A 15,665-nucleotide genomic window follows, 5' to 3' on the forward strand; every position below is an offset into this window, starting at 1 on the left:
GGCAGTCTGCAGTGGCCACTTCTCATGCAAGCGCAAGTGCACCTCCTCTTTTTCCCACCCTTCCCACTTTTTTCCCGACAGGCATGCTGCTGCTGCAGTGCAGCTCAGCAGGCATCCCCACCATCTGCATTTCCCATGGGGCCCTACATGGGGATCAGTGAGGTGCTGGGAAATGAACGTTTGGGGCTTGGCTCTGCAGCAAACAGCACATCCGCCATACTGAAAGATAAGAAAGGAGCAAGGTGGCTGCCGCAGTCACTAGCAATGGCCCATTAAGCTCGAGGTGGGATTGGACAGGATCCTCATGGTTTTAAAACTCTTTGCACAGCTTTTTTTAATGAGCATGTCCAAACATCTATGTCAAAAAAATTCAGGAGGGACCTGTTTAATCTCTTGCCACTGCCTGGGAAGGAGTGGGGAAAATGTGTCTCCTTTCTTTTCACGTAAGCTCGAAAAAGAGAGGTGTTTCTTCTGTTCACGTTCTCTACTTACCAGGCAACAGGAAGAGAGCACATGTTTCTCCTTTTATTTTATTATTTGATTTTATTTTCATTTAATGTAAGAAAAGTATAAGTCAGCAAGAGGCCTTCATGGTCTTCAGGGCAAGAGAGAGCTGTCAGTATGGCACACCCACCAGAAGTCACTGTGCTCGAGTTCCCTCAGACAGTGGTGGACCAAAAAGAGGGTCATAGGTGGACAAATCCTTGCTCAGCTGTGATACCCTCTGGGTGACTGTATAACCACTCTATGTAGGAACATAAGCAAGGGTCCATCTAGTTTTACCTCCTGCTCCCCATAGGAGCCAGCTGGTTGCCTCCAGGATACTCACAAGGGCTTGAAGGTAACAACCCTCTCTTGCTGTTGCTTCTCAACCACTGACTTTCAGGAGCAAATGTGGAGGCTCCATTTAGCTCCTTTGACATTCTCTCTTCTTAGCTAAGCATCATCACAAGTTATTTTGAGAATTAGGTGGATTGCCTCCCATACTAGACACCCTGCGGTCCTTGTATAACAAGCTGGATGTGAAGGTGACCGTGGTTATTAGGCTGCTGACGCTTGTTCAAATCCCATTCCACCTTGCCATTGCAGAGATGTGGATGGTCATCTGGAGAGCGTCTTGAGCGCTAATAAAAACAAAGGTGCAAATACAGAGGGAAGAGTGATGAGATGGCAAGTGTTTGCTTTGCTTCTTCTCTTCTCACACCAGGCAGAAATTTTTAATCCAAGCCTGCCTCTTTCTTGTCTTTTAGGTGAAGATCGCTTATGTAAATTTCGTCAACCATTGTTACGTAGACACAGAAGTGGAGATGAAAGAGATCTACACTAGCAACCACATCTGGACACTGTTTGAGAACTTCACCCTTGACATGGCCAGGGTGGGTGCTGGAATCTTAACTGTGTTCCTGGAGGAAGGTTGCATGCTTTGGTGACTGGACACCGGGAAAAGGAAGCTCCTGTGCTCATCATGTATGCCTAATGCATGGCTGATGGCATCTATGTGGACACTTAGTTGAAGAAATTGGTGGAAGGATGACTTTCCACAGAGCACCCCCTTTATCTGTCAAGTTCATGGCTGAAGTTACTTTCCTGACTTTTAACGGAAACAACTGTCTCTCTCGATCTCATTCTCTCTCAAAGGGAATTCAATGCCATCACATGCAGGCTAGGATCCTCAGTGGTTAGTAGCTATGCTAGAAAGGAGAAAAGCAATTGAAGTCATCGATCCAGTAATGAGAAGAGCCTTCTGCAACCTGGTGCCTTCCAGAAGTTTCTGGTTGGAAATGATGGGAATGGCAGTTCAACACATCTGAACAGCATCAGGTTGGAGAAGGCTGATTCTTATTTTCTTCAGGAGTTCTCTAAACCAAAGCAGCACTCAGGATTGTTCCTGTGCAAAGCAATCAGCCTTGATAGGCAGTACAGCTTCAGAGTTCTAAGGCAGTAAGCCTCTGATTATCAAATATTGGAGGCTGTTAACAGGGAATAGATATCACCCTCATGCCCTGCTTGTGTATTTCCCTTTTGTACTTCCCTGGGCCAGTCACTGCTAGAAGACAGAATCCTCTGCTGGATGGACTGAGCTTTTCATACTTTTCAGTGGTTCTATGGGATAAGAAGATAATTGCTTCTTTAAACTATACTGTACTGTTATGGGTGCAGGTAATTCACATTTGTTCCAGCTTGGTGCAACTCTGCTGCCACACAAGGGACTCTATAGTATTCTAGAATATTGAACCAACTACAAACACAGTTCTTTGGCGTTGGGAAAGGAGAGTTCAGCCTTCCGGCTCTCAGATGCCCACTGGACTCATCACATTCATGCTATGAGATTTTCTGCTAGTTTGAGCTAATTTGCTGTCTCGAACGAGTCTGTGTAGTGCATAACTAAAGCATAACCAGAGCTGCGAAGGCCCAAGTTCAAAGCTCATCTCAGCCATGAACTCATGATAGGCCTGAAGCAGCCCCTCACCCTACCAGCTGCTCAGCCACAGCCTCCCTTCAGCAGTATTTGGTCAAGAATACTTACTTATGTTATAAGATGAATGTTAGAGTTTCTAAGCTAATGTTTGGAATGTATTTCAAAACACCTTAATGGGCTGTATAAAAGCTAAGTGCTGCTATTTCATCTTCACCTCCATAGGTGTGCAAGAAACGTGAGAAGCGCTTGTCAGATTCTGCCTTGGAGAAGTACGTGCTCACAGTGGTGCTGGACACAATTAATGCCTTCTTCAGTTCTCCCTTTTCTGAGAACAGCACCTCCCTGCAGGTACAAATGGGCAGCTTCAGACTCCTGTCTCATCTCCCCCTTTCCCCAAACAGACCATAACAAAGGCTTTCTAACTAAACCCTTCATTATGTTAAAGCTGACCAGCTAGGCTGGCTTTGTAGTACAAAGAGGAGTATGGCAGAAATCAGTAACGAAAGAAACAGACAAAGTTAGGCCAGCAGGGGCTTAAAGATAAGAGGTACCTTCCAAACTGAATACTTCTTGCTTTCCAACTGAAGAGAGCAAACATGCCTGCTGAAGGGTCAATTGCTTGGAGCATCTGACACTTCTCAGCTGGTTTGCCCTTCTAGCCTGGCACTGGGTTGTTTTTCTTTTGATTAATAATGTCAGGTCAGCCTCTACTTCCTATCAGATTGCTCACCAAACTGTCCCACAGAATTTGAAACTATCTGTTTCTCAGCAACTGCCTAGCTTATCTCGGAGTTCATTGGCCTTGACATTTCAGCTGCAGATTCTGCTCCTACCTCTTCTTCTGACTCAGAATCTGATTTGACAACCTTTAAAGGCTATTTTACTGGATGAGTCGGCTCAGTTCTTACATCCGCAGTTCTTCCAATGTAGGAGTGCTTCTTTGGAACACAGGAGTAAACTGGGCAAGATGTCACTGAGAAACCATGTAGATCTTTGTTCCCTCTGTCTTGAGGGAGAGACAGGTGAATCATCAGGGTTGGACTGTGCCAAATTAGTACATGCCACTTAGTAGTAAAAAATTAGTATATTTTCCCCCCCAATATCTCTGGGGAAGCTTAGTGGTGATTCTTTGAGGGGGAAGCTCTTTGCATAGGCAGAATTGGAATCCATACTGCATTTTGTGTATGTTTTTTCTTCTTACTCGAATCAGCATAGCCGCTGAGAGTCCAGTTTATCTTGAACTTGAGTTTAGAATTTAAAACAAAACCACTGTCAAGAACCAGTTTGATAGTGCCATTCCCAGGGTACAATCCTATGCATGTTTAGACAGAAAAAATGCCCCGAGTCCCCTAGCATGTCCCAGCCATCATGGCTGCCTGGGGAATGCTGGGATATGTAGGACTGTTTCCTGTCTAAACATGCATATGTTTGCACCCTTCAGGATGTGGCTTAAGGCTATGCATGTGTGTGTGTGAGGGGGAGGATTTAATCTTTCCCCATGCCATATTTCAATCCATTTTGTGCCCCCCACTCCTTGCTCTCTGGAGCAAATAGCTTCTTTGAATGGGGAGTAATTTGGAGAGGGAAAGTAGTTTGGAGGAAAGGGTTAACTATCCCCGCCCCGAAGTAGCACAACCCTGACCCCATTCAGCCCTCCATAGCTGCCATTGCGATTTCTTTAAGCCGCAGGTGTCCTCACCACGGATCTCCTGCAATCGTCTCTCACTGCACCCAGCTGAAGCTGACATCGCAGTCAGAGCAGTGCGCTAAAAGATTTCCTTCGCGTCCTGTTTTTTGCAGACCCATCAGACTATTGTGGTACAGCTCCTCCAGTCCACCACTAGGCTCCTGGAATGTCCGTGGCTGCAGCAGCAACACAAAAGCTCAGTGGAAGCTTGTATTCGCACACTGGCTATGGTTGGTAAGGAGCAGTACCCAGTCCTCCCATGTGAACCCGGTCAAGGGGCAATTTGAACAGCACAGGGAGTCCGGAGTAGCTTATCAGCCTTCCTGTGAGGCTTCCTGGCCTGGCGCCTCGGATATTTCCCCCTTTCCCATTGTGAGCATGGACAAGGAAAGGGCTAGTGGGTGATCAGGGACCTGACAGACCTCATTCCAGCTCACCAGTAGGCCTTGCAAGCAACGGGGAGGGCTGTTTATGCTGCCACCAATCTCATCAGAGATTAGCAGCAGATTCACCATGCTGTGATGTTCCACTTCTGTGCCACAACATGGGGGTGGGCACACGCTTAATGGCCTTTTCTAGAATGGCTGCAGTGCTGGGCTGGGGAGGAGCTGCATTCAGCTCAGATTCTTCTAGTGGGGGAAATACAGCCTCGCAAGCAACCTCTCTCTGCTGGGAGGTGGCGGGGGCTGGCTTGTGCTTAGCCTTCTCTGGAGTAAACCAAGCAGAGCACAGCTTGCACCACATTACTGTGTCTGAGGGCTGGTGGCCACATGGATGTTGGGAGCCTCTGACAGTTGTCCCCTGGGCACTTCCGGGTGGCTATCATCGGCATTCTCCCAGAGCCAATTGGCCAGAGCAGCAAGCTTTTTTGTCAAGCTTCTGTAGTGGTTTTGACTACCACCTGTGTTGTCTGCCTTCAGATGGTACTTTAAGCCCAGGGTGGGCTTAAAATACCATCTCCAAATAAATCATGGAAGGTTCGGGCAACAGGCTCCTCCCCCAGGATTTATAAATCCAGGTGGCTTAGTGTATCCTATAAACCATTATCAGTAGGAGGGCTGACCCTTACTTTCTGAATGGGGTACATGGCAGTAGAGCAGTGTCCCAGGTGGATGTGACATGGGCATTCTGCAGGAGCCAGGGCTACAGAATGCTACACAGGTTATCTGTGCCTTCCCTGCAGTAAGCCTTCTCTCCTTCCAGCCAAGAGCCGCTCCATTGCATTACCCATGGAGCTCAATGCCCATGTCAGCTCCCTGCTCAACAGCAGCTCCATCAGCAATGCACAGAGGAATGCCTCCAGCTACAAGACAGCGTCACGCACCTTTCCCCGTGTCTCGGCTACAACCAACCAGTGGGACTACAAGAACATCATTGAGAAGCTGCAGGTGAGAGATTGTTGAGACCTAAATGGGGGATTGTTGAGGCCTAAATAAATTGAGATCTAAATTCCACTCTGAGGGAACCCAGGTTCCTTATCTGGTGGGAGCAACACCTCCAACTGGCTCAACATCCCCTAGTGCTCCCCAAAAGCTGGGATCATGCAATCCGGAACATTAAACAGTGCTCAGTGCTGGCAAACTCCGTAGTAGTTTCTCCGTTTTTCCTGCCAAGGCAGAACTTCTTACACTCTTTTTGCATTACGAACCTCGTCTCTTCTCAACAACTTTCTTCCTAAGGAAACTTTGAACTTTCCCCTTTTCTATTAATAAAAAACTAAACAAAAACAGCCCCCAAACCACTCTTTCGTGTTTATTCCTAAGGTGAATGTTGCCTTTCACTGCATTTTTTTTTTTTTTTTTTGGTGCAGGGGGCATCCTTCTGCTGTCTGTCTTCATCTTTTATCTCACAACAGCCAAGGATTTCTCCAATTACACTCTTTCTTAAGCTCAGCCATGGATATAGCTGCATGTAGAGTCTGCAGCGACAAACCTCAAGCGAGGATCTAGTTATGCATTCTCTGCTTTTCCTGGGCAGTACAGGAAGTTATTCCATCATTGGATGGGTTTTCCACACCGAGCCAGAAGGAACCATCACATAAAGTGTCCAGTATTCCATTTGTTATCTCTAAAATCCAATCCCATACAATTTATGCACACCTGGCATTTTTAATATTTTATTTGTTTCTGCAAGTTTTGGGGAGGGCAAATCAAAAAGCCATTCAAAGCACCTTTGTGTACAAGATAATTAAAAAGAATATATTTTTGTTGGCTTAAGGACTTTTCACTCATTAGCAAAATTCATAGTCCAAACTTTGGACTTCATAATTGCCCTGAAAATACTGTTGCAGGATATCATAAATGCCTTAGAGGAGCGTCTGCAACCCCTGGTGGAAGCTGAACTTTCAGTCCTAGTAGACGTTCTTCATCGTCCAGAACTACTTTTCATGGAAGGAACTGAAGCCTACCAGCGCTGTGAAAGTGGTGGTTTCCTCTCTAAGTAAGTGGATTTTAGAAGATGGTATCTCTACTTCCTTTGGGAAACAGTTCTAACTCCTGGGTCATTGTTGCTTAATACGAAGGTTGTATGGCTGGCTCTATCTCTTGACCTGCTGTCCTGGAGCTGCCCCTGATGTCACCACCATCTTTGATTTCATGGACTGGCCATTTTGTTTTGATACCGAGTTATGTGCAGCATCGTAAAGAACACCTGGGAGTGGGGACACAGGGAGGAGCAAAGAACCGTGCAGGGACATGTGGTGGGAAGTGAGAACTGAAGTGGTAAAGGCTTAGCATCTTGGTTGTTGAGACCTGATAAGTACTTAGGAACAGGATCTTGGATCTTTCTTAGCACAGCTAGTCTCTACTGATGATAGGATATAATGTTTGCATGGAGTGGAAACATGGAATGAAAAAGAGAAGTGTGCGTTTCTTTTGTGTGTGACTAGATTGGTGCAGCACACCAAAGATCTGATGGAAACCGAGGAGAAGCTTTGCATTAAGGTACTGAGGACACTCCAGCAAATGCTGGTGAAGAGGAACAAATATGGAGACAGGGTGAGTAGCTGAGGTTGCCTGTGCTTACATTAAAGCTTTCTCAGTCTTGCATTTCCCCATGCAGCTTTCTGGGTGGAGGGCCAAGCCCTGGTTTTGCTCTTCTGTCCTTGATGATAACTACGCCATGGATCCCTGAACTACACGAAAGTGTTCCAGCACTGCTCTGTCACAGACCTGAACTTACTCACTGGGAGCCTGAATAAACTGGGTAGCTACTGTTAAGGATGTGAGAAGGCCCTGCTAGACTAGACTAAAGGTCTCTCTAGTCTGGCAGCTTGCTTTTGACAGTGGCCAAACTGACTGGAAGCCAAGAAGTAGGTGTGAGGACAATAGCTCCATTGTGCATACAGCTGCTGTGGGTAGAGGTTCCACATGCCTGTCCTTTGTGAATTTATCTCTAAGAGCAAAGGTCTTCTAGAACATCCAAGTAAACACTTGCAATTCATCCCATTTCTTTCTCATGCCAGGGCAATACATTAAGGAAAATGCTTTTGGCTAATTACTTGCAAACCAAGAGGTCTGGTGCTAAAGGAGAGATTGTTGACCCTTCTGGAATTGGTGAGTGCTTTGTAGTTCTGGTTTTCATCTTCCTCCTCTTTGCATCTTTTGTACCACATCCCCATCCCTGGGTGTCTTAAATTCCTCTCTCCATTCACTATCTTCTACTTCATACACAAATCTGGAGCGAGGCTTTCTAATATTTTAGAAGGCGCATAGGGTAGTAGATTGTCCTTTGTGAATTTAACTTGGAGTGCATGAGACCCTGGTCCTTCTGGCTCCGTATGATCTGAATCAGAGGTCCAGGACCTCAGGCCCAGGGACCAGATCTTGCCCTTCTGGGACTCCAGTTAGCCATGCCTCTTTTCACTGCTCACCACTTTCCTGCAAGGCATGGTTGTTCGATGGTTTTATGACTTTTGTATGGTTTTCTCCCATCTATAAGGTTGAACTCTTCCTTCGAATGTATATTTAGGGTAAGAGCTTTAAACTATGTTTTGTGTGTACCACTTCTGGTATATTTTGTACTTTTATTCCTACCCTTGGAGAGCTTTTCTGAAGCTAAATTCAACCCCCAGGTTGAAAGAGGCTCTCCATTCCTGTTCTACAATGACTGGAGGTAGCATTCCAGGTTTTTAGACAGGGGCCTTTCCACATTTTACCTGGAAATACCAGGGGTTAGTCCTGGGACCTTCTGCATCCCAAGCACATATTTTGGCAAACTCAGCTTGTGAAGTCCCGAATGAAGGATTTCAGAACAATCTGCAAGCTATTACTCTGAATCTAAGAGGAGCTATCCTAGCTCACTGAAGAGGAGATTGATACCTACAGTGGTCCAATTTGCAAATAAAGTTTGTGTACAAATTACTCGTCATCAACTACTAAAAGTACTCTATGCCTCTAATATTGTTTTTAAGTACATCAATGGTTTCCTGCATTTGCTTCAGCCAAAGTCACAAAAACTGCCTGAGGAAACAAATTAAATTAAACTCAGTATTTTCCATGTCCAAGGGTGATACATTAACTGCTGCATCGGCCTTCCTTGCTGTATTATTTAAGTTATAGGTTTTTAAGCCATCCAACAACCTCTTTTCACCCGTTCTGCAAACAGGGCAAGACCAGGACTGGTCAGCCATTGCTGCGATTCAGTGCCGGCTGGATAGGGAAGGAGCCACCAAACTTGTGTCTGACCTTATCATGAACACCAAAAATGAGAAGATTTTTCAGGAAAGCATCCGTTTGGCCATCCGGCTGCTTGATGGAGGCAACACCGAGATACAGGTATTATATTTATAAAAAACTTGCACGAACTCTGAGGTAAATATGCAAGCATTCACATTATGTTTCTGGTACACTGTAAATTGTGATGTCAAGCTATGAGTGTGCAGTATAGTATTTTATCCATGGCAGGGACAAAGTTATCAAATTTTTAACTATGCTCCATAGGCAGCTTACCATTGTATAATTCGAGCATCTGGCAATTCTCTCGAGTGCTCTAGAACAGCAAATACAAACGCATATTAAGTGGAATAAACTCCATTTCACATTAGCTTAAAAATGCTACATTGCTGATTGGGAAATGGCATAAGTAGATGAATGAGTTATAAGATATCTCGGCAGAGTTTTTAAATCACTCCCTTGAGAAGTTTAACTGCAACAATCAATTTTCTTGAATAAAGTTTGCTCCCTCTGCTGGGCATCTTTAAAATAGCAAGATTTGACACATTTTGTTTTTCAATTTAATGTTTGCTTATTTTGGAAACATGACCTGGGCATAACTAAGAAACACTTATACCTTAATTTGTTCTTAAAATTCTGTTAAAAGTCCATAAAATTACAATTTTCCCACAGGAGTAAACTGCAAAGTCAGCTAAATCTGTCAGCAAAGTCAAATTTTAAGTCAGCTACTTCTGTTTCATTTCTCTGGCAAGGAGAAGTTATATACCAGAAGCCTTCTTCTGGGTGTCTTTTGTCTTTTTGAGGCCAGATGGGAAATGTTAGTTTAATCAAAGTTTGGCTTGTGGGCTTCCCATGACAGGAATTTTAGGATGATAATCAGGTCTTAATTTCTAATGTGAAACCTGAAAAAAATTATTGGGTGGCCCTGGAAGTGATGTTGGGTGCCAAGTGGGATGTGTGGAATCATTGTGCCTTTTTCTGTCTTCCTCTTTTCTAAAGAAATCCTTCTATAACTTGATGACTAGTGATAAGAAGTCAGAAAAGTTCTTTAAAGTTCTGCATGACCGGATGAAGAAGGCTCAGCAGGAGGTCAAATCCACAGTGACTGTGAACATGAGTGATATTGGGAACAAACCTCGTGAGGACAAAGACTCCCCTGAGCATGGCAACAAAGGTACGTCAATTGTTGGGAAACCAGTTCTCAGTGCCTATGAAGGGCTGACAGGGCTGCGTAAAGGAAATCTGTGCTTCAGGCTGGCATTAACCATGCAAGGAGGACACCTAATTATTAGGCAGCATGAGTATATATGTGTATCCTCGGAGTGGTCATTGTGATACTGAATCACTTGCAATTTGTCTTCCTGGTAGTAACCAGACTTCGGGACGACAAATGAACACGTTCTGTATCTTTAACTTACATAGGTTGAATGGGCCATTCTGAAATGACAAAAGGATTATATTTTACTACCTGCTTAGAGAAAAGGAGAGACTCAGAGGAGCAAAGAGGGATGCATGGGCATGCGCTCTCCCTCCCTCCCTCCTTTCCCTCTCCCTCCCTCTCTCTAAAATCAGATGGCACAACTTGGCATTAGTCCTCCTGGGTAGATCCCCAACACTCATATGCTAGCAAATGATTAGTGTGAATTTCCTTGCAGGACGAGTAACAACTTTCATGCTGCCCAGTGCTCCATCCCAGTACCCAATGAGTATAGGCTTCCAAGCTGGCCATGATACACGAGACAGAAGCCAGAGCAATGAAATGGGTGTGTCGGTCTTGATCATGGAGCCAATTCTTCGCTTCCTGCAGTTGCTGTGTGAGAATCATAACCGGGATCTTCAGGTGGGTATCTGGCTGCATAATGTAACCCAACCCCCTCCCCCTCGCCACTGGCACGACTGCTATTCAAAACAGTCCACCCAGGATGCCCTTAACAGTCTGTTACGTGTTCTACAGAACTTCCTTCGCTGCCAGAATAACAAAACCAACTACAATTTGGTGTGTGAGACACTGCAGTTTCTGGATATCATGTGTGGTAGCACCACAGGACGGCTGGGCTTGCTGGGCCTCTACATCAATGAATACAATGTGGCCCTAATCACCCAAACTTTGGAGACTCTGACAGAATATTGCCAGGGACCCTGTCATGAGAACCAGGTAACTCTACCCTTCTTCACAGTGAACTCCCATTGTTTCACAGTGGAGTGAAACAGCTGCCCAGAAGAGCAGAAACCAGGCTTTGATTTACGTACTTGTGAAGAATAAAGTAGCACTGGACTAGAGCACCAGTGTTTCCAAGCAACATTTGAGCATCTGAACGGAAGCAATTATTTTGAAGCCAGCTGCTTGCTGTTTGGGTAACTTTATGCATTAATCCACAGAGCTGCATTGTGACCCATGAGTCGAATGGCATTGACATAATCACAGCCCTGATCCTCAATGATGTCAGCCCTCTCTGCAAGTACAGGATGGACTTGGTTCTTCAGTTGAAGGTAGATGGGGCAGCTAGAAAGGTCGTGGGGAGGACAGGGAGGACTTGCTTGAGATGGTTCTCCATTTGTGATTGCATATCAGGGCATGCTTTCTTGCACACAGCTGTGATTTTTTAAAATGATCCTCTTACTAGAACAGACCAGCAAGTCGTGACATCTAGGTTCTTGGCCCAAGGCATGGTCTTCTGTGCAGCAGGCTCCTGCTGCTCCCCACCTCCCTTCCCTTCACCAGAATGAGGCAGAGAGCAAGTGTGAATGAACCAAGGGTCCCTGTATAATTTAAGAAACGGAGGAATGAAATGACTCGAGCATGCTCACAAGGGAGGTTGAGTCTGGGGTTGAACTTCAGGTATACCGATCATCCAGATCTTTCAAATGAAGGAGGAACATGCTCTGCAACACACACGCAGCAGGATCACAGGGGCATTTGATGTCCTAAAGCAGGGATAGTCAGTTGGGCTCCCATAGGCATCTGATATATGAGTTACCTTCATAGCCGTTGGTTTATCTAGTCCAGTACTGTCTGCACTGACTGGCAGTGGCTCTCCCCAGAAGAGGTCTTTTGCTGCCTGAGAGCCCTTTAGCTGGAAATGCTGTGGACTGAACCTGGGATTTCCTACAGGGTGTATTCTAATGCTAAGCACAAGATACACAAGACTTCTTGTGGAGGGGAGTCAGGAATCTCAGCATGGACAATCAATCAAGTCATTTCTGTCTGTTGATTTAGCCCAACTGTTGAGTTCTGATACTTTTGTTCTCTACTTCCTTCCCTGCCACTTTCAAATCCTGGCTCAGATTTGTTCTATGAATGCTGCTGTAGTTTTGATGAAGGGTGGTTGATTCTCTGCAGAAGCAGTGAGTTACAGATGGATGGTTTCAACATACCAATTATTAGTGTCTTATTTTTTTCAGGACAATGCCTCCAAGCTTTTGCTGGCTCTGATGGAGAGTCGGCATGACAATGAGAATGCTGAGCGGATTCTCATCAGCCTCAGACCTCAGGAATTGGTAAGGGGGCTGAGGAAGGTGGAAATGTTTTGCTTGCTGTTTGCGGCTTATGCATTGCATTTCACATCACAAATCACAATCGCATCACAAACAACGAGGAAGAGCCCATGCAACCCTTGTGCAAGTGGACATCTGCTATAATATAGGGCATCAGTTCCACAAGCTGATTCACATCCTTCTTCTTAACTTAATCCAAGCTTTGCAGTAGATCTCCCCTTGCAAGGGCTGTGTAAAGATGTCCCCTCCTCTACCTCAAGTGTAGGGCATCCATTCACTCCCAAGGACCTGCTAGCAGCCCACGTCATGACAGATGACTGTCCTTTTCAGAGCAACCCTGATGGAAACTCTTTTGCTTATTGGCAGACTCACCAGAAGGACTGAGATATTAATGGATTGCATGAACCTTATTACACTTTTTCAATGGGGTCGGGATTAGTGATGGGAAGATCAGGCCGGAATCCTGTACTTGACCTCAGTTCAGCTTGCTTCCTGCCCAGAGCCAAGTTTGCAGATGCTTGGGAATGCTCGTGCCCTCTTGTGCACTTTTCTTTTGCAAAGTACACAAAGCCTGCAAGTCACATGTGCAGAAGCAGAACTCTGTGTGCACAGTAGGCACACAGGGAGTGTGTGTACAAGCTGGCCTCACGGACTTGCTTGGGCTCACTTCCTGCTGACGCCCATGCAAATGCTCAGCACGAGGCAGACTTAGGCCAAAGAGAAAGCGGGCTGGAGTCCAGGGAGCTGAGCTGAGGAAATCTCACAGATTCCTACCCTCAAACTGGATTCCTCACACATTGCTAGTCGGGGGTTGAGGCACACTACCCAGCATTGTTTTGGTGTCTCATAGTTTCCGAACTACTTGACATATTTTTGACGAAGATTAAAAAGGAATAAAGGACTGGTATGGAGAATGGGAATGTGTGGACTGGTAGAGGAATGGGCACCCATGTGGGTGGCTTAAGGCCTAAGTTTTACTCTTTAGTCACTGGGCATTCTCATTTCTCAGTCCCAAAATTTTCAGCAATTTTCTTACAAGAGCTGGAAACATAATGGCTAGAAATGTTCTCACTAAAAATGAAAGCTGAGATATACGGATTAGCAGATTCCATACTGAATTTCAGGTAGTGAATTGCAGCTGATGTTAGCCAGTCTTTCCCACTTCAGTGCATCCAATCGAATTAGGATCAATGTTGGTTACAGCCCTTTCTGCTGGTATAGCAAGTCCAGAGGTTTGCAGAGTATAGGCTGCTTAGACCAAGTTACTATGCTGGAGTCCTGTCTGTTTCCAGATTCCTGATTTAAAGCCTGGATCTTATATACAAAATCTCTTTTAGGTTGATGTCATTAAGAAAGCCTATCTTGAAGAAGAAGAGTGTGAGAATTCTGAGGTTTCCCCTCGAGAAGTTGGACACAATATCTACATTTTAGCCTTACAGGTATCTTTTATTTGGATATTCTATGGCTTTTTAAAGACTTCCCACCCTTTCCCTTGTAAAGTTTTCATAGGATGGATTAGAAGAAGATGCTTTTCCCATGTTCACCACTCAGACTAATTAATAAAGTTTCTCAAACCCAGCATAGGAAGATCTTGGCCTCAGCTGAGGCGCAGATGGATTTTCCTTCTTACATGCTCATAGCTAGGGATGTTGGAGAAACCTGCAGTGGATTAAAATGAGTTTGGATTTCTATGAATCTGACCTGTGGGTTCCACAGTGGATCACTGCAGCCAGCTATTTACATTTTGCAGGAAGTGGTGAAAAATTGAATTAGAGTGGAATGATATTCTTGTAGCTTGAGAGAGAGAGAGAGAGAGAGAGAGAGAGAGAGAGAGAGAGAGAGAGAGATTGATTCCATGAATGAGGTGGTAGACAATTTGAAAAACACAGATGGTACAGTTCTAACAAAAGCTCTGCATCCTTCAGTACAAAGAAACAGGGATTTGGGTTCCTGTTGCTCCATATACCAGCTTGACACTTAGGATTTCATTATTCTTTCCTATATAGAAATCAAGCTCAAAACTTTACAGTTCTTTATTTTTAAACAATGGTGCATTGCCACTGTGGATCTTAGTGAAGGTGAACCGCCCTATCACAGCTTCATCTGATCTTTCAAAACAGAGTATTAGTACAGCTGATTTGTGCATATTTGTATGTCAAAGAAGTGGGGTAAACAGAAAAGGGAAGTGATGCACATCCTGTTTGTGTAACATCCAAAGTAGAACTCTCTTGGATCTCACCTGCACAGTGAAGTGCAAAAGTTCCAGTTGGGACAGTTGAATAAAGTGTGAGAAGAAGTGTTTTAATAGAGAAAACCCATAAAAAGTCATAAAAACTAAAAAGCAAAATGCAACATGATAAAATAAAATTTGACACCTTTACAGATCACTTTAATGTTTATATACAACTTTAAAATCCAATGCAAAGCCAGCAACTATTTCTTTGGTGCACGTGTCATGATAAAGTGACAATCCACACAACATTTCCAGCCCATGATGATTTTTAGACACACTCCTTGAGCCTGACCCAGTCATGTGCATTCTGACCCCGTGTGTTGATGTAAGAAGATAGTTTTTTTGATGGCGGCAGGCACTTGTGACCCATTTACAAATGTCTGAGCCAGCTGTCAAGGTCTTGTTAATTGAAGGCTGTCATCATTCTTAACATTTTCAGCTCTCTCGACACAACAAGCATCTCCAGCATCTTTTGAAACCTGTGAAACGGATTCAGGAGGAGGAGGAAGTGGGCCTCTCTTCTATGGTACGTTGGTGCCCTGAGCACCCCTGTTTAAAAAGGAAGAACGGCCATGTATTTTGCCCATGTAATGTATCAGTGCTGCTGAGGCAGTGTTCTAGGGTAGTTTCCCATCATTTACTCCTTCATCAGTTTAGATATCCCCATGAGGTGTAGTGTAGGCTTCATTGCTCTTGAAATATCCAAATCCAAGGTGAAATTAACTAAGGATGCTGTCACTATCAAAGCTTATAATGCAGGGGGAAGAAACCTGGTACCTTTCAGATAGTTTGAACTACAGCGCCTAGAATATCTGACTTACAGCCATGCGCCAGCTTGCCTACCCCAGTTGTAAAAGCTATTATTTACGCTTTTTTGAAATGTACTGTTGTATTTTGTGGCAGTGAAATCAGCTGCAACCACTGATTGAAGTACTGTTATGTGATGTGATGTTCACAAACATTCTAATTATTGTAGGAATGACACTGTCAGCATCAAAATATTTGAAAACAGTCCATTTGTGAGGGAAGTGAAATGCCAGTTTGCTCTGATTAAAACTGCACAAAAGCAGATTAGCTAAACGAGAGGGCAGAGTAGGCAATGGACTGAGAAAAAAGAGCATGAAGATTTGTAGAAGTGACAAGGGTTTAAGGGAAAGT

General features: G+C 44.6%; 1 protein-coding gene across 2 annotated transcripts in view; it reads left to right on the top strand.

Annotated features, from left to right (window-relative positions):
* Nucleotides 1-15,665, top strand: part of ITPR3 (inositol 1,4,5-trisphosphate receptor type 3) — a 111,142-nt gene that overhangs the window by 79,583 nt on the left and 15,894 nt on the right. For both annotated transcript variants that reach the window (XR_006416089.1, XM_044444242.1), the window contains exons 32-46: nt 1,251-1,376; nt 2,642-2,767; nt 4,220-4,340; nt 5,310-5,494; nt 6,397-6,545; nt 6,994-7,102; nt 7,570-7,660; nt 8,712-8,881; nt 9,779-9,953; nt 10,435-10,619; nt 10,734-10,934; nt 11,159-11,269; nt 12,182-12,277; nt 13,612-13,713; nt 14,947-15,033. Coding sequence is in view for 1 of the 2 variants with exons in the window: in XM_044444242.1 (XP_044300177.1) it covers nt 1,251-1,376; nt 2,642-2,767; nt 4,220-4,340; nt 5,310-5,494; nt 6,397-6,545; nt 6,994-7,102; nt 7,570-7,660; nt 8,712-8,881; nt 9,779-9,953; nt 10,435-10,619; nt 10,734-10,934; nt 11,159-11,269; nt 12,182-12,277; nt 13,612-13,713; nt 14,947-15,033 (2,034 nt within the window). In the remaining variant the exon portion in view is untranslated. The remainder of the gene's footprint in view (nt 1-1,250; nt 1,377-2,641; nt 2,768-4,219; nt 4,341-5,309; nt 5,495-6,396; nt 6,546-6,993; nt 7,103-7,569; nt 7,661-8,711; nt 8,882-9,778; nt 9,954-10,434; nt 10,620-10,733; nt 10,935-11,158; nt 11,270-12,181; nt 12,278-13,611; nt 13,714-14,946; nt 15,034-15,665) is intronic.

This window comes from Varanus komodoensis, unplaced genomic scaffold (assembly GCF_004798865.1).
Source record: "Varanus komodoensis strain SLA01 unplaced genomic scaffold, ASM479886v1 scaffold1, whole genome shotgun sequence".
Taxonomy (NCBI): domain Eukaryota; kingdom Metazoa; phylum Chordata; class Lepidosauria; order Squamata; family Varanidae; genus Varanus; species Varanus komodoensis.